Here is an 18,857-nt window from a genome sequence, read left to right on the forward strand (position 1 = left end):
ACCTCGGGGTTTTGAACCTGGGTCGTCTGTGTCCCAGTCCAATGCTCTATCCACTGCACCACTGCCTGGCCAGGCTTTGTGGTACATTTTTAAGGTTAAAAGTTTTTGGGTTTTTTTTTATATATATATTTTTCCTAAGTTGGAAACGGGGAGGCAGTCAGACAGACTCCCGCATGCGCCCGACCGGGATCCACCCGGCATGCCCACCAGGGGGCGATGTTCTGCCCATCTTAGGGCGTCACTCTGCCGCAACCAGAGCCATTCTAGCGCCTGAGGCAGAGGCCACAGAGCCATCCCCAGCGCCCGGGCAAACCTTGCTCCAATGGAGCCTTGGCTGCGGGAGGGGAAGAGAGAGACAGAGAGGAAGGATAGGGGGAGGGGTGGAGAAGCAGATGGGCGCCTCTCCTGTGTGCCCTGGCCGGGAATCGAACCCGGGACTCCTGCATGCCAAGCCGACGCTCTACCACTGAGCCAACCGGCCAGGGCCGGGTTGTTTTTTTTTAACACCCCCCTTTCACTATCATGTAACCTTATTTGGAGAGAGCATCAGAAGTCTAAATTTGAGCGCCATCAAGAATGCCCCCCCACACACAAGAGGCTCCAACCTCAATGCCCCTTCTTCCAATAACCCCAGGTCATCTCCCCTGGGCTTGGGAGAGGCCAAGAGGATTTGAGGGGTAGGTATAGGGGGTGGGGGAAGTGATAAAAGCCTAAATTTTCTGTTCTCATTTTTAATAAGAAAGAAAGAAAAAGAAAGGCAATATCTAGGTTGATTCTTCAGGGAAAGGGCTATTTCTGTAGTAAGAAGCCCAGCAGGCAGGAGTCACCTTCAAGAGGAAGGGAGGGGGGCTAGGGTAAAAATCTGAGAGCAGGACGGCAGTCCTTCCTGCCATCTAACCTCCTCTCCCACTACATCCTTGGTCCTGCCTCAGGGTAAATGAGAAAACATGCACTCTCCCTTCCCCAGTATTTTCTTCCTTCAGTTCACCTCTTCTCTGATATACAGCCAAAAATCCAGTTCTAGGCTTTTTGGTTTCCATCCTCCCTCCCAAGAAAGTACCCTCCTTTCCCAGGGCCAGTGTACCTTGGCCCTGCCTCAGAGTCACTCTTCTTCCTCCTGCCCCTCTTGGCTTCTCAGGGTCCCTTCTGCCCATTGGCTCCCACTTCGCCTTCAGTTGTTATCGCCCCTGCCAGCAACGTGCCTTTCACAGGTCAATAAAATTAACGACTGGGGGCAGAAGCAGGGAGGCGGGGGCTCAGGGGTGCTAAGCTCAGTGGCCTTGAATGCGACTGGACACACGAAGTCGGGACGCCTGTCATTCCAGGGCTAAACAGTGACAGCTGAGGGACCTGAGCTGGCGTTGGGAGCGGAGAGGGGCTGTGTTGCCGGGAGAGAGATGGATTGAGGAAAAAGATGACCAGGGTATCTAATGGTCCCCTCATTGGCCTGAGCCCCTGGATAGGGGATCCTGACTTTGGAGGGGGCTTCCTTTCTCGCACCCACCTTACCAGGCTGGGAGAGCTTGCTTGAGCTCAGACAGAAAGGGGAACTCGGACAAGAAGGGGTTCCAGGGCTTTCTTCTTCGTGTGAGGGGTCTTCTTATGAAGCCACTGCCTCCAGGGCAAGGCTGCCCGAATGAGAGGATTTCATGAGGTCCTCAGGATCCAGTCATCCTAACTTCCCAGCCCTTGGAAAAGCCAGAGCTCCCGACCTCCCTAGTGGCTCCCCCCTTCCTCCCCACCTGAATAAGCCGGTCCACCCACCCTGCGGAGACTCAGGGAGGGGCTGGGCCGCGACTCCCCCTCCCTGGCCCCGCCCCCCGCCCCGCCCCGCCCCCTCAAGCCCAAAGCCGCGGCGCTCCGGAGCGCAGCGAGAGCAGGTGGCCACGGCCGGCTCCGTCTCTGTCCCGCAGGTAAGTCAGCGACGCGGTCTGGTCCGCGCCGAGGACCTTGAGGGAAGCTCGGGAGAACAAGGCAGCACCTTACACCTGTCCTGTGCCCTCGTCTCAAAACTGGGGGGCCCCAAGGAGCAGTGAGAACATCCCTATTAGCTCTAAGCTCTGACGCCGGCATCTAGCGGGTGGGACTAAACTCTGGGGAAGTTTAGAGGGTCCTGGCTAGTTATTCCTGATGCCGGGGCCAGCTCCGATGAATAGGAAAGGGCAGAGCTGGGTATTAGGCATACGGTTTTCTGGAGAGAGCATATTGGGGTTGGTGACTGCGGGGCTCAGGGTAAGGAACCTCATTGATTAGCATGCCCCATGCCTAGTTCAAGTGCAGCACCCTGTCCATCCCCACTTTAGAGAGAACAGAGCCCAAAAGTCTTATGTTCTATGTGCAAATGAGGTAAGAGCCCATGCACAGCTGAGCTGGGGCCTGGGTTTTCTGATGAGCTCCAGGGCACCTGCATCACTTGTTTACACCTGGGTACAGATATGCTAGGGTGAAGGGGATAAGGGAGCAGGGGTCGTCCAGATTGCTTGGGAAACCCAGAGGCCTGGGGACTGATTAGATTTTTCTGCTTCCATGTCTCGGAGCTAGGTGGGGGAGGTGATCACATAAGTGACCCTTATTGTAGGTATGGGGTGCATTTACACTTCTCCATGTTGGGATTAGGGCTGTAAAAGAGGGGTCCTGCCTCCCAGAACCTCATGGGAAGCTTCCTGGAAGATGAGGTCCTCGACTGACAACTCAGATGTGATGCTTAGCGCTCTGAGCCCCAAAGGAGAGTCAGACTTTGGGCCTTGATGCTGGGTTGGGGTAGAGCAGAGGACTCAACTGTAGAAAGAAGGGAGATCAGAATACTGCCATAGATCCAGCCAGAACCCCGTTGACCTAGCCTAGATCATTGCAAACCTACAGACAGACTAACATCTAACCTTGGGTGGGAGGGCTTCCTGTGTCGGATTTCCCTATTCCATTGTCTCCTCCCACCACACACTATCAGTGTCAGGAAGTTCTTTCTCACATCTGACCTTCATCCCTTCTGCTTCTGTGCCAGCTTCTTATTTCTGGGAGGCAGTGTGCTATAGTGGAAACAGTGGGGGCTTTGGGGTCAGTTAGACTTGAATTCTATCATCTCTACCTACTGTGTGACCTTGGGCAAGTTATTTAACCTCTTTGAGTTCGCTTCCCCACCTGTAAAATGGGGATAATAATAGCATCCAGCTCATAGGGTGGCTGCAAGGATTAAGTGAGAATACGTCTGCAGAGCGCTTAGCACAGTGCCTGGCGCCTGGTGAGGGCTCAACAAGTATAAGTGTCCCCACATGTGTAGGACAGCAAAGCTGATCTGCAGTGGTAGGGGTGGGGGTTGGAAGTTTTTTTTAAAACTTGGCCAGAGCGAGCAATGCCCTTCGCCACCATTATTCCATCAGCCCCCACCCCTGCTGGTCGCTGGATCTCTGCTGGACCTGTCTGGGCCGCCCAGGGCTCCTCACCTCCTCACCTCTTAGTCACCCTCTTTTTGTGTCCAGGGTGAGGAGAGGGTTCCCAGCAAGGGAGGGACTGATGGCAGCAGGAGCCCACTTAGAACTGTGCCTCAAGGGAACACATTGGCTTAGACACCCAACTGAAAAAATGACCCTTTGTAGTCATCTCCCTGCCCTCTCCACCCCCAGAAATCCATGTTGGGATCAATCTGCACTTTTTCCAGGAAGATAAATAATGAGTGACTTAAATTCCTATTTGGGATCATCCAAACAGCCCTCCAATGGAATGACAGCTTCAGTCCCTGGCCCGAGGTCTGGAGCCTGCTGGGGAAGGCTGGATCTAGTAAAGCACCGTTAAACCTGGCGGGGGGGGGGAGGGGTGCCCATGCCCTAACTGCAAGTTTCTCTGACCACTGCCCTCCCTGTGGGGTGAAGAATCAGCAGGGCTAAGGGTAAGAACCTGTTCATCCCCTTCAAGACCACAATCCTATTCCTGTGACTCTGGAGGCCCCTGCCCAGATGGTTGCCAGCTTGCTTCCCTGGGCCTGTTCTCCTCAGGGCAGATTATGCCACTAGGTGTATACCGTAGACCTGCTGTTTGCAAGGCATGAAGATGGAACCAGGGTGTGAAGCTTGGTATCCACATACGTGCATGTGAGTCCCTTGTAGTGCAGAGAGGAGCTGGCAGTAGGAAGGAGGGTGGAATGGAGCTGTCTCTCCCTCCACATCATTGTCTTTTTGCAAAACCCTCCGGAGTCAGAGAAATCTAAATTGGAACCTGCTCTTCCAGGTCATTAATAGTCTGTTTGCTTGATTTGTAGCTTAATATTCAGACATGTGTATGTGGGTCCCCATTTGTCCTCTTGCCCCAAGCCTGGCAGCACCTGTGACCGACACTGCTATTTGGTGAATTCCCTTCCCACTGGTTGTCCCCCAACATAGCAGTGCTCCTGTAACGCTGGGCTTAGAACACATCTTCTCCGGACTAGGAAGGAGCTTCAAGGTGAAAGGAAAACTGTCAGCTGTCACCAAAAAGCAGTCCCCCCCCCCAGGGCCTCCTGACCTCATTCTCTACCCAAAATTGGGACAGTTTTTTAAAATGTCCTGTGATGCTTAAGAGGGAAAGGATGAGCAGAGGAGAGGTTGCTTATCTCCTGAGTGTGGGGAGGCTGTGGGCACTCACAGATCCAACAGCAAGGAGGGAGCTGAATGGGGCTACAACAGCAGGAAGGATGGAAGTTAGACTGGGGGAAGATCAGAGCGGACTCCACCATCCCTCTAGTGGCCCCTCTCAGGGGGAGCTGTGCCTGAGGTCAGGAAGGGGGCCACATGTCTGTAATGTGGGTCCTCCTATAAGTTTGCATCCTGGGCCTTGAATGAGGAGGAGTGTGGGGCAAGCTGGCCAGACTGTGGGGGTCATCCCTGGTAGGAATAAATGGCACATTGGTCTCAACTGTAGTTGAGTGCCCTATGGCACCTGGACACACTGTCTGGTCAGAAAAGAGATGTGGCCTTTTGGTGGCCATCCCTGACTCACTCCATTCCAGATGGGCTATTTGAGGATCATACCTGCCACCTTGGCCTCATTAGTGCTGTGAAGTACTTGATGGAATTGGACACCCTCACATTCAAACACACACACACACTCACTCTCAGACACACATACCCAGGCGTGCATGCCAACTATACTAATTCACAGATGTTGCTGTATGCAGTTGTGTACCCCTAGACACTGCTTCAAGGTCAATCTTGGGGATGGACCCCCCGCAGAACCACCCTACACGTGCACTTTGCAGACCCCTGAGCCTTCACCACAGTCAAGGTCTCACTCTCCCCCAATGGTGACTTTTCATTCACCTTGGGGGACCAGCCAGCTCCAGTGGCCAGGGGCCAGGGGCCTGCAGTGGTTTAGTGTCGGGGACAGAAGGCAGCTGCACTGCCCTCCTGGGACTCCCCGCAAACCCCCCCAGGCTCAGTGTTTGGGACCTCTGCTCCCCCAAGTCTCTCAGAGGGTGTCTTCAGTTTCCATGTCACACTCAGTCCTTCTGTCCCCGTGTGGTTCTGTGGTCCTCTTTCGGCCTCAGCCTGTCAGTGATCCTGTCCTGCACCTTCTGCGTGCTCTCTGCTCAGTCCCTCCCCTGCTCCGATGCCTGTCACTTTCTGTTTGTCTCTCCTCTCTCCCTGTCTCTTGAGTTTCTCGTTTACTGTGTCTTTCTGTCTTTCTCTTTTTCCCTGTATGTTTATCTCTGTCTGTCTCTCTCTTTCTCTGATTTTCTGTGGGTGTTTCTACCTTTCTGTCTAACACACACACACACACACCATCACTCTCTCCTGTCTCTAAGCTCTGTCTCTGATTGTGTGACATCTCTCTAGTCTGTCTTTCTGTGTCTGTGTTTCTGTCTTCACCTCCTCCCTGTGTTACTCTCATGAGGTATCCCAAGGGAACAGGACAGCCAGATGTCTCTGAGTGTGAAGAAGAAAGCACCGGGGGAGGGGTCTGCCATCACTGCTGGGCCCCTCCAGGGGCAGACAAGGAGTAGGGGAAAGAGCAGGCTCTGGAGAGGGCAGATGTTGGCGTCTCCCCCGGCTCCTCTGCTGAGAACTTGAGATATTGGGGGCTTTGGCTCTAGACTCTGAAATGTTGTTCTTCAGTGACAAGGCCCAAGGGAGTATACCTGAGCAGGGCTGGGGTTCAGGGTGACAGGGGAGAAAACCCCTGGCTGTCTGGTTGATCTGGTTGGCACTGAGCCAAGGGTAGGGTGTTGGGGACTTGGAGCCCCCTCAGAAGAGGCATTGACCAGAGTGTGGCTGAATTGACACTTTTCTTTTTCCTCGAAGCAGCCAAGCTCAACGCAGCCACCTCAGGCCTCAGCTTCCTGCTCCAAACCACCACCGTTCCCCACCCTGTTCCAAACATTTCCGCCAATGCCCCTGGGCCATGGGGCCTGTTCAAACAGCCTCTCTGCCCCCTCCGGGGCCTCCCCACCTCCTCAGGCCTCACCTCACTGACATGGCTTCGTGCACAGGAGCCACTGTGTTGACTGTTTATTTGACTAAGGTTTCCTTGGGTGGGGTGAGGATTGACTCCACGGATACTTCTCCCCACTTCAGATGCCAGGCAGGAGGCCAGGCGGACCCCGCCATGCTCCCACTGCCCTCGCTGCCCTCCCCAGGACCCCACCGGCCTCTCCTACACCCCAAGCCCCAGATTCCTCTGCCCTCTGACCTCAGGTCTGTCGATTCCTACATCTGACACCAGCCACCCCCCTCCCACAGGACAAGCAGACTAGGGAGGTCTGAGACACACCCCTGCACACTCCTGCCTCGTCCCTGGCCTAGGGGAAGGAACATGTCCAGGGAAAGTGCTGGGAACTGGAACCCTTCAGTTCTCTGGGGGAATCGCAAAGAGGAACACACGGGGTGTGGTCTTTGGAATGTGGGAGAAATCTGCCCACCTCTCATTGACCAAGCTTAGACTAGCAATAGACTTGGCAGAGGTATAGTTCCCTACTGAGTTTGGGACCCCTCCCAGGATCCATCTCAGAATGATCTTCCTGGGACCCCCGGGGTCTTTCCATCCCTGGAATTTGTACGGTGCTGCACTATACACAGAACAGTCTCATCCCAACCTGTGAGCACCGGGGAAGGTAACAGAATCCCCATTCAGGCAGAGTCTGGACTCGAACCCATGTCTCCTCACTCCCCACAGCCAGGCCTCTTCCTGGGACTGAGCTAGCTGCTCCTCGGGCAAAAGGAACCCCAGGCTGCAGCCATTTCTTGGCTCTCCCTGCACTGCCCCCTCACTCACATCCCCTCCGTCTTCACGGGCCTGCAGTGGAGATTCCCGTCCCCACTGTGTGTCTGCCTGGGAAGGGAATGTAGGAGCAGGTAGCATTCTGTGACCTCATTCTGAGATCTGCTGTCCTAGTTAGCGGCTTCCTGAGGGGAGAGGGACATGAGAAGCTTTTAGAGATGGTTTCAGCCATTTGGGTGCTAACTGGGAATGAGACTGTCCCTAGGTTAAGCCTGGGGACAGCTATTCCCAGGCTGTAGGATGAGATGTGGGGGCAGAGAGGCCAGAGAGGGGATCAGGAAGTTTCCCCAAATAGCCTGGCTAGCGGCCAAATGTAGGAGCCAGGTCTGGGATGGGGGGGGGCAGCCCAGCTGGGGAGCAGCTGGCCAGTTGGCACATGGGTCTGGACCTTGGGAACCTGGTCAAGGGGCAGAGATGAAGGAGGGCTACTACTGTCCCCTCTTTTCTCTCCTGCTGAAAGGGCTTCTCTGGAACTTGAGCAAGGGGGAGAGAGAGAGAGAGAAGAGTGTGTCTACACCCTGTCCCTTTTCTCTCACAGGGGCCCTTGGAAGCACCAACCTATTCTCCTGCCCTTCATCCCAGTGATACTGATGTATTTATCTATTCAACAGATATTTATTGAGCACCTACTATGTGTTATACTTGCTAGGCCCTGCCCCAGGAATTGAAGGAGGAATAAGACAGAGTGAGTAAGAAAGAATACAAGGAAGCAGGAAGGAAGTCTCCCTTAAGGAGGGCAATGAAGGAAAGTCCTCTCCTGGAAGCAGTGTTTCAACGTCATCCCCCGAAGGGGAGCCAGGAGCCAGGAAGAAGAGTGTGCCAGGCAGAGAGAACAGTTCCCGAGGATGCTCGGAGGTGTGAGCGAGCCCGCTGTGCTCTGGGGAGAGAAAGAGCTCAGTGTGGCCGAAGTATCATCAGCAAGATAGGAATTGACACAAAAACAGATCAGGGGCCACAGAATACTTTGACCCAGATTTTTGACCCCCAGGATGTTTTGAATGCAAACATTTCTAAACCAAAACATACCAGCACTAGGGACTTTTTTAGAACGTGTTTTCCAGTTTGAACGCTATTCATCCAACTTAATTTCTTGGTCAGATTTCCCCATTTTTTCTCTCTGGTACAATTAAACAAATTTCCATTTTTTTCCATTCCATTTAATTTTACTGAAATTATTTTCACCGGCAATCATTCTGTAGTACATTTTGCTATTGAAATTCTATTCATCAATTGATTTGGCATTGATTAAAGTCCTGACCCTATTATCTTGTTGTTGAGAAACTGATTGGGTAAACTCTCCAATTTGGTAAAGTTTAAATTTAAAAACAAAGAATCTGTGGTCAAGATTGGATTCTTTTGGTCCTGGCTGGTTTGCTCAGTGGTAGGTCATCGGTCCAGCGTGTGGAAGTCCCATGTTCGATTCCCAGTCAGGGCACACAGGAGAAGTGACCATCTGCTTCTCCACACACCTCCCTTCCTCTCCCGCATCCATGGCTTGAATGAGCAAGTTGGCCCTGTGCAGGGAGGATGGCTCCATGGTCTTGCCTCATGTGCCAAAATAGCTCAGTTGCCGAGCAACAGAACAGCTGCCCCAGATGGGCAGACCGTCAGACCCAGACAGAGGTAGCCGGGTGGATCCTGGTCGGGTTGCATACAGGAGGAGTCTGTCTCTCTGCTTCCCTGCCTCTCACTTGATTGAAAAAAAAAAGATTGGATTTTCTTTTGTTCATTTTAGTCAGCAACAAATTTTCTTGTATCCAGTTCTAACCATGGTCAGTGTAACTTTTACCAGTAATATCTTTTTTTTTTTTTTTTTTTTTTTTTTTTTTCATTTTTCTGAAGCTGGAAACAGGGAGAGACAGTCAGACAGACTCCCGCATGCGCCCGACCGGGATCCACCCGGCATGCCCACCAGGGGCGATGCTCTGCCCACCAGGGGGCGATGCTCTGCCCATCCTGGGTGTCGCCATATTGCGACCAGAGCCACTCTAGCGCCTGAGGCAGAGGCCACAGAGCCATCCCCAGCGCCCGGGCCATCTTTGCTCCAATGGAGCCTTGGCTGCGAGAGGGGAAGAGAGAGACAGAGAGGAAAGTGCGGCGTAGGGGTGGAGAAGCAAATGGGCGCTTCTCCTGTGTGCCCTGGCCGGGAATCGAACCCGGGTCCTCCGCACGCTAGGCCGACGCTCTACCGCTGAGCCAACCGGCCAGGGCCTTTACCAGTAATATCTTATGTGGAGAGTTGTATTTATATCTCAGTTGGTCTGTGGAAGGGATCTGGTAGAAGGGGCGGGTTGGGAGAGAAGAAGGCTGGAAGAGGATTCTCTTAAAGCAAAGAAGTCTTTCAGGGTTTCAGGCAGGAGAGTGTCACAATCAGATCTGTCTTTTTAAAAGGCTCCTCTGGCCACGTGGAAAGCAGACTGAGGGGGCAGGCAGTGCAGAAGTGAAGGCAGGAAGGCCTGTCAGGAGGCTGTTAATGCTAATCCACACGGAAAAGAGAAGTGAGAGGATTGAAGAAAGATTAGGGAGGTAGAAAGGGCAGGGAAAGTCCTGCCCCTCTCCTCACGGACCCAGCACAGCCCTCTCCATATGCCCACAGTGACCTCAATGGCATTCCCCACACCCCCAGCTCCTGCGCCTCTCCTCCAAGGCCCCAGACACCTCAGATTCTGGCCTCTGGAGTTTGCACAGGGTGGAGACCAAGAACCAGAGTGTTTTTCTTGGGGCTCCCTCCCAACCTTTCTCCTGACTGAATGTGGCTGAGGGTCAGGGATGCCCTGCTGAGGTTGGGTGGGGGGTGGCCCTTGGGTTGGCCCACCAGAGCACAGGGCTGGAGCAGCCAGGGCGGCCACAGAGCTGGCAGTGAAACAGACCCAGACACAGGGTGCTTGTCCGGCCCCTGGCTCCAGGCTCAGGGTGTGACCCTGGGCAGGGGGACAAAGAGGCCTCTGTCAATGTGTGCAGGGCACAGAGCCCACCTGGGCCAGTCCAGGCGCCTGAGGAGTGAGGGAGGTGGGCCTGGGGGTACTTGAAAAGAGAAGGCTTGAAGTGACAGACCTGAGGTTTGAGTGTCAGCTGGGTCAAGTCACTTTCTCACCTTGGTCCTCACTCTTCTCCCCTGTAAATGGCATCTTAACCCCAGGTTCCCAGACCTAGTGTATTATCAGGACCCCCTTAGTTGACTGACTAAAGCATTGCCTTCTTTAGAATTGTATTTTTAAACATTCTTTAACACATAGTGATTACTTTGTGCCTGTTTGCAGAACACTTTGCAATTATTGATTCATTTAATCCCCAGAAGGACCCTCTAAGAGAGGTACTATTTATCCTTATTTTACAGATGGGGAAACTGAGGCACGGAGGTGGCCACGGTCACACAGGAAGTGGCAGAGGTAGGATTTGAACCCAGGTAGTATGGGTACACTATGGTGTTTCCGGGAAGGAAGGGTGGGGCAAACCATAGGCCAAGCACCTGAAGAGGGGGCCTGATTCTTCAGCGGGGACGGAGGTATACTGGAGCGCCTTGGGCAGCATAACTGTGATGTCTCCCATCCCGGAGCCTGGCCTCCAGGGCAGGGCTGGGACTGCAGTAGGAGAGAGAGAAGTCAGACTTCAGGAGAGGAGCCCAGGGACCAGAGAAAGGGGTGGAGCAGGGATCTCCTGGAGCAGGTCACAGCCCTGGCATCTTTGGCCTGGAAGCAGCTGTGCCCATGACAGGCGGGGCAGATTTGGTATTCCTTCAACAACGATGCGTCATACTCTGTGGGGTGCCAGGCTTTGTGCCACATACCTGGAGGAACCAGCCCGACCCCTGGGAGCCCAGGGTCTGGCCAGACTCAAAGCATGAACATGGGCCGGAATGGCAGGAGATCTCAGCCAAGGGACTGAGGGTGCTGGGGGAAAGAGTCCAAGCCCCCAGTGGTGGGTACCTTTAGGCTTCAAGATAAACCTAGGCGCATGTGCAGGGCTTGACTGACTGAGAAAGGAGGCGGGGCCTCCCAGGCTGAGGGTGAGGAGCTGGGACAGAATGCCCTGAAACAGCAGGTGGTCCTGGTGGGCGTGGCTGGAATCAGCATGCGTAGGCCTCTGAGCTGGGGTGTGCTCTCATACACACGTCTCTAAATCTGTCCACTCTTCAGACTCTCATGGGCGCTTGTTAAAAAGGCAGACGCTGGGCCTCTCCCCACCACTGAATCCGAACCCCTGGAATTAGCCCAGGATGCCTGAAAAGCTCTCAGGGCTAGGAACTTGGGAATCCTGCAGGGCAGGATTAAAAAGCCCCAGTGACCAGCTCCACCTCAGACCAATCCTGTCAGAATCCCTGAATAGGGGCCCAGGCATTAGAAGTTTTCTAATCGCTGGCAATTTCCAGAGGGCAGTCATGGTTGAGGACCCTCAGGTAGGCCGGTCCTTCAGTCGGCCAGGTGTGAGCTGAACTGTCCCCTCCTCATAGAGGCCTTCCCTAGCCACTCGTCCTCTTCGACCTTATGTATTTAACTGCTTATTCGTGTGCCCATCCTCCCTGGACTGTAGGCTCCACGAGGGCCCCTCAGGACCTTTGTTCACTGTTGGATCTCCAGGCTTAGAATGTAGGGCCTGGCATATATTTATAGTAGGTATTCAACAATTTTTGTTTTTTTTTGTTTTTTTTGTGGGTTTTTTTTTGGTGCCGAAACCCAGGAACGAGCCAAACAATTTTTTTTAAGGTATCAATTCCCATTTTCTCTCTTTCTTTCTTTCTTTCTTTCTTTCTTTCTTTCTTTCTATTTATTATTTTGTATTTTTCTGAAGTGAGAAGCAGGGAGGCAGAGAGACAAACTCCCACATGCTCCCGACTAAGATCCACCCGGCATGTCCACTAGGGGTGATGCTCTGCCCATCTGGGGCGTTACTCCATTGCAACCAGAGCCATTCTAGCACCTGAGGCGGAGGCCATGGAGCCATCCTCAGTGCCTGGGCCAACTTCGCTCCAATGGAGCCTTGGCTGCGGGAGGGGAAGAGAGAGATCGAGAGAAAGGAGAGGGAGAAGGGTGGAGAAGCAGATGGGCATTTCTCCTGTGTGCCCTGACCAGGAATCGAACCTGGGATATCCACATGCCAGGTCGGCACTCTACCGGAGCCAACCGGCCAGGGCCCCATTTTCTTTCTTTTAAAATTTTTATTTATTAATTTTAGTGAAAGAGGAAGGGAGGGAGAGAAAGAGAGACAGAAACATCAGTCTGTTCCTATAGGTGCCCTGACCAGGGATCAAACCTGCAACCTTTGAGTATTGGGACGACGCTTTAACCAACAGAGATATCTGTCCAGGGATTTTTTTATTTTTTTTTTGGCTTTTGGTTTTTGGAGAGAGAGAGAGAGAGAGAGAGAGACATCAATTTGTTGTTCCACTTATTTATATATTCATTGGTTGATTCTTTTATGTGCCCTGACCAGGGATTGAACTTATAACCTTGGCATAAGGGGACTCTGGCCAGGGCTCAACAAGTGTTTATTCAGCGAGTTTACTGAGCCCCTACTCTGTGCCAGCTATAAAGGGAGACATGCTCCCTATATTGTCTCTTATTCTTCTAAGAACCCTGTGAGATAGATACGATTGGGCCTGTTTTACAGGTCAGAGAGCTGAAGGCACTTGCCCAAGGTCTGGTGGCTCCAGAGCCCAGGCTCTGTCCCGGGCTCCGAGCTGTCTCCCAGCCCAGGCCTTGGAACAACCCTGCTGTGGGAAGCAGCTCAGAGCCTGGAGGCTGGACAGAAGGCCTGCGAGGGGACGGGCTGTGTTGAAACAGCCCGACCTTAGGGTGTTTCTTGGAACCTCTTGGTTGGTTTTGAAAGGCCTCCTTCATGGCCTGCAAGGGCCGTGTGCTTCCACCCGCTAGACCTATTGAGAGAACTCCCTGATGTGGTCGTCAGCTGCTCCCTGGCTAGCAAGGGTCCGGACTGTGGCCGACCTGCCGTTTCCCTCAACCAGTGGGCTTGAAGGCACTCCCTTCCCTCCGGCCCCAGGTGAGGCTGGGTTCTCAGGGTCATCCTCAGCTTCCCCCACCTTCATCCTTCTCAAGTTAGAGTGGGCTAGGTTCAATTTCTCATACTGAGTAAGGGAAAAGGACCCAAAGGTCTGGAGGGGTGGGCAGAGGGCGGGGGAGAATTCTGCTGGACAAACTAATTAAATAAAAGCATCAGGAAATGAAGGGTGGGTCAGGGAGACTCAAAGATCTGAATTTCCACAGGGTTGATCCTGGCTGGTAGTCAGGGCCTCTCCCAGCCTCTTCTGAATGCAGCTCTTTAATTTAAGTAAGAGGAAAGGAAGCCAAGGTCCCAGTGAGGACCCCTGAGCCTTTCCCATCCCTTCCATAGGGCAATATGGGCAAGTCCCCCCAGTAAGCTGACTGCCTTCTAGACTGCTCTGTTGCAGCTAATATTCCGGGGAGGGGTCCACCCTTGCTATGGGCACCCTGGTTCCCAGCCTCCTGTTCTCTAGCTCCAGCCTCTCCTACACAACTAAGGCAGCTCTGCCAGGCTGGGTAAAGAAATTGAAATCATTTCTGTTGCATTGGCTACAGCTCTGGACTGGGAAAGATTGGGAACAGGCTGGCAGCGTTGGAGGCAAGATGATGGGTTGGGAGGAGGGGTTTAGTCCGGGCAGGGGATGGACACCCTGGGTCGGGAGAGGGAATCATTGGTAAGGTTTTTCGGGTTCCACCGAGGTCCATTTGTCTTCCTTTTCTTTTTGCCCCATTAGTTTCCAGTGCACAGCTGAGAGGAAGTTCTTTCTGCGGTCTTATCACTATCCCTCCTACTATAACTAACAATGCCATCTCTCATATCGCAGTGGTTCTTTGTAGCTTGAAAGGAAATTTTCTATATATGTTATCTTATTTAAACTTCTTGGCTGTCAGCTTGGGGTCAGGAGAGTCATTATTAGTTATTGTCCTCATTATGCAAATTTCATAGAGGAGGAAACAGGTATGGAGAAAAGGGGCGTGTTCCCAGTCACAGGTTATAAGTGACAGAGTTGTAATGTAAGTACCTGTTTGCCAGGTACTCCCGTTCCACGTCACTCAGGAGGCCTCCAGAATCCTCTCACAGACACACACCCTCTTCCTGGCCCCTCCCCCTCCCACCTCAGAACAACTCAGCAGCAGCCTGGGCGAGGTCGTCCTGTCCAGCCCCCTGTCTCCAGGCCGTGAGGCGGAGCCTCCACGTGGCCCATCTCTGGAGCTCACCTGGCCGTGGCCCAGGAGAGGGTGATGGTGGCAAAGTCGGGGCAATCAAGGGTGTCAGCTGCTGCTGTTTCTTTTTGGGCAAAGACTTTTAAAGTTTAATGTGATAATCTCGTCCTGATTACTGCAAACTGAGGACCTCTGGCTCATCCAAGAATCCATTACCAGCCTCACATGAGGAGCAGGAGACTGTGCGGGCCCTTCCAGCCCCCCAGCCCCCCAGCCCCCAGCCTCCTGCGTACTGGGGAGGACTGAGCCTTGGTTTGTTTTTGTTGTTTTGTTTTGTTTTCAGTGGAAAGGTGTTTCTAGTTCATGGTAGAGGGGCTAAAGTGGGGTCTTCCTACTTCAAGATCTGAACGAAGTGACCCCAACCTTCCCTTCTACATCTGAGAAGTTATTGTTCTAGAAAGGGGCTTCTGGGGGATCTGGGTGTGAGGCCGGTTGGAGGGCATAGAAAGTCAGCCCAGGCAGGAACACGGGGAGTCTCCTACCCCATTTTACTAGCTGGGAGACCGAGGCCTGTTGCTGTTGTCTCCACATCATGCCTGCCCACGATAAACCAATTAGCACCGTGTCTGGTTCTGTGTTCCGAGTGCCTGTCTCATTATTTGGGGATTTATGTCTCGGTCACCGTGAAGGACAACTGTCAAGGTTTCCACTGGGAGGAGCCTGGCCAGCCCCGGAGCCCAGGCGGCAGGAGGTGGTGCCATCCTGCTTGGGGCAGGATGGAGATTTAATTTCAGGGGGATTTGCAATGGGTGGGGAGCCACTCTGGGCACATGGTGGCTCTGGGCTATTTTAGGAGGCAAAAGGCTGGCCCAAGGGGGAAGGGAGCACAGTGGACTTGTTCAAGCCATCAGTGATTCTGCCCTTTCGGTGGGAACAGAAATGACCCATGGTGGACAGGCAGGCCAACCAAAGAAAGGTTGGGGCTTCTCCCACCTGCCTGGAACCCAGGAATCCAGAATTATAATGCCACCCTACCCCAGTCCAGGCAATGAGAAATATAGCTGTGGCTGGCTGGTCAGGGGTCTGTGGCTTCTTGCCTGAGCCCCTTGGCTCTAAGGCTTTGCCTCAGCTCAGCCCTTGGTATTAATAGTGTGAACGATTAGTGTAACCATCCCTATCTTTGTAGTAGAAATTACACTCAGGAAAGGTGCCATGAGGCAGGGAAAAGGGCACGGCCATAAGGCCAGCCTCCCTGGGCTCTTGTTCTGTATGGGTCACTTCCAAGCTGGTAATGTGGATTGGAAAGTCCCTTCACTTTGCTGAGCTTGTGTCCATCTTCAAAGCAGGGACAATAACACCTCATTAACACCATATTATTAATTGGGCACATATTATGTTAGGGATGATCTCACATCACCCTCAGAGATGTTGTTACGTGCTAATTGCCCCATTTTACAGATAAGAACACAAACCCAGAGAGGAAAAGGAACTTGCCTAAACCCACACAGCCCGTTCCATTCCTCATGCCCACATTGCGTCCCTCAAACCTGGCGGTATGGATTGGCTGCATTCGGTGTGCCAGGCTGGGAATTCCTCACAGACAAAAGAGAGGAAGAGGAGAGAACGGGATGAGACTGGGCAGCAGTGAGAACTGAGTGGTCCAACTAGAGACTCGGTGGCATTATTTAGACTAAAGGTCATTTTCTGGCCAGGGGGAGGGCATTCCGACCAGGGGCCTGACCCCTCCTTAAACAAGTGGCAGGTATGCAAGGGGGCATCAGCACTACCCAGCACCTCCAACTCTCATTACTAAGAACAGGTTTTCTGTTTTCATCCTCCTCACCCCACCTTTATAGCAAAAATTAATAATTTTTTTTTTTTAAATCACAGGGCACATTGGGAGAAGGCCTTTAAAGGCGCCATGACATATAGGAAAGGGAGCCTAGAGTTTGGAGACAACCACATGGGGGTCAACTCCACCCCTTTCTTGCTGTGTGTCCTTGGGAAGATAAACTGACCTCTCTGAGCCTCCCTTTCCTTATCTTCAGAGTGAGGACAAGAATACTGGCTTTTCAGGCGGATAGAAGTTATGGCAAGGGCCTAGAATACAGACACCACACTACTAAGGGCAATGCTTTGTCTGTGTGCAGGGTTGGAGTTTAGGAGCATGTTATTCCTAGGTATCTAGGTGAAGCCACGTCTTTGTGGTGGCTCTAAGCTGGCACCTGTGGTCCTGCTGAATGATTTTGACAGGCCAGGCAGAACAGGAGAGCCAGCCAGCCTAAACCTAAGGTCTGGTGCTGACAGTTTAAGAAATCACTCTCTTGGCAACTAGATGGGGATGTTGAGCTTGCCAGCATATTACATGAAAATAGATATGAGGGGTTTCATGGACCCCCAGCTCTATATAGAGCAGAGTCAATATTGTAGAAAAGTTAAGGGCTGGACAGCATTAATAGAGGACAATGTTGAGGGTCAGGGGAGGTGATTCTTTCCCTTTTTCTGTTCTAAGGAGGACATTTAAAGCTTAAATAAGTTTAGAAGGATGTGACTGAAGTAATAAAACACCTGGAAACCGTTTAGCCAACATATTTTTATTAAGTTGCTAAGTTCAGGTCAGTTGGTCACCATGCAAAGTACTGAGAAGAAGGGAATTAATAAAGGCCCAGAGTTAACTTAGTAGAATGGGGTATCCAGGGCAGGTTTTAGGAACGACAGTTCAATACAGTGTGATAAGTGCAGTGTTTGGGACGCATATGAGGTACCCTGAGAACACGTAGGAGGGGCTTCCTCTTAGGGGAAGAGGGGGATAGTGGAGGGAAATGAGTCTCTTTAGCTGGGAGAAGAGACCTCTTAGAAAGAAGCTGCCAGTTGATTTTAGCTGGCTGTGAAGAGTGCAGTGTACATTTTCCAAATGACCAAGGACCAGATCAAGAGTCAGTGCATGGCATTAGAGGAAACAGCTTTCAGCCCCCCATAGTGATGATGTTTCTATCACTGAGAACTACCGAGCAATGGAGTGAGCTATCCCAGCAGGCAGTGAGCTCCCTGTCATTGGCATGTTCAAGCAGAAGCCAGGGGGTAGCTTGTGAGGGGCCATTTACAAAAAGGACAGTATGACCTCTAAGATCCACTCTGAGTCTGAGCAACCACAGTTCTCCATGGACAGACAGGATGTGGACCATGAGGGGAAGAGGTGTGAGGGAATCAGGTTAGAGAGTGGGTGTGCTGCGGGATGGTAAGTTACACATGGTGTGCCGTGACTGTCATCCTCTCCTGGATTGATTGATTGTTTTCAGTAACTGCTTTAATGAGATATAAGTCACATACCATACACTTCACTCATTTATAGTATACAATTTAATGTAGGTTTACTTTTAGAGTGGAAATGAGTTCATGCATTCATTCAAAAACTATGTCTCGAGCATCTATAAATGTACATCAAGCTTTGTGCTCGTACTGTGGATACCTGGGAAGTAAAAGCCCTGCCCTCATATGGGAGACAGGTAAGTATCCAAGCAAAAGAGTTATGTCTTGGGAGACATGGTAAGAGGGGTATTAACCAGGGACTGAGACGAAGAATAATGGGGCTGGGGAATGCAGGCCTGGGGAGATGACTTGGAGCTGAGGCTTGGGCAATAAGGAAACAGCCGTGTGAAGGTCAGAGGAGTATTCCAGGCTGAGGAAACAGCAGGGGCAGAGGCCTCAGGACAGAAGTGAGTTGGTGGGTGGAGGACCGGAAAGAGGTGCTGGGCCGCTGGGTAGCAGAGGTCAGGGCATTGCCAGGGCTCCTCGCCATGGGGCCTCCTCTCTGAAACGTGTGGTCCACATGAGGCCTGCCAGGGCACGAGGTGAGTGAGCAGCACCACTATGTCTTCTGGTATAGAGGAGCCATTTCTGTCCCCTTTCTTGGGGACTCGCTTTTTTATCATTCCTGCCTCCCCAGGCAGACGGCGGAGCTCTCTCAGGAGGTCGTGCCACCGGCCCCTACCTTCTGCCCTCCCCTTCTTGGCTTTATGCTCCTGCATGTGCCCCAAACCTGTGCATTCATTCCCAGGGGGGATCAGGAATGAACCCCAGCCACACATGGGGGTGATGTGTCCCCAGCAGGCCCTCTGGCTCTCTCCTCTGACTTCCAGAAATGGTTCCTAGGACCAATCTGATGTCTCCCATTTGGGGCTCGTTTCCTGTGAGACTCGGATCAGTTACTTAATGTCCCCAGTCTTCCACTTCCTGGTCTGTAAAATGGGGATCAAACCAGGCTGGGCAGAATAGTTAAGAGGATTGACTGCGATCCCTCCTGGCACCCAGTAGGTGCTCCATGAATGTCAGCTTCCTCCTCCTCGCTGAGCTTCCCTCCTAAAGAAGGGCAGTCCACAAGGGTCGGGGAGGTAGCAGGAGGACTGTGGGAGATGGCCACTTTGCGGTCCCCTTCCCTGAATCTGGGAC

The 18,857-nt window shown here is 52.5% G+C and overlaps 1 protein-coding gene across 8 annotated transcripts in view; it reads left to right on the top strand.

Annotated features, from left to right (window-relative positions):
* Positions 1–1,897: 1,897 nt before the first annotated feature.
* The window catches only part of ZNF385C (zinc finger protein 385C), a 57,874-nt gene continuing 40,914 nt past the window's right edge, over positions 1,898–18,857 (top strand). For 7 of the 8 annotated variants that reach the window (XM_066263614.1, XM_066263618.1, XM_066263623.1 and 4 more), the window contains exon 1: positions 18,131–18,259. In XM_066263614.1, coding sequence (XP_066119711.1) covers positions 18,238–18,259 — 22 coding nt within the window. In that variant the 5' untranslated portion in view covers positions 18,131–18,237. Of the gene's footprint in view, positions 1,914–18,130; positions 18,260–18,857 lie in introns of those variants that run through there. The other variant, XM_066263622.1, reaches the window with a different exon arrangement.

This window comes from Saccopteryx bilineata, chromosome 2 (genome assembly GCF_036850765.1).
Source record: "Saccopteryx bilineata isolate mSacBil1 chromosome 2, mSacBil1_pri_phased_curated, whole genome shotgun sequence".
NCBI lineage: Eukaryota > Metazoa > Chordata > Mammalia > Chiroptera > Emballonuridae > Saccopteryx > Saccopteryx bilineata.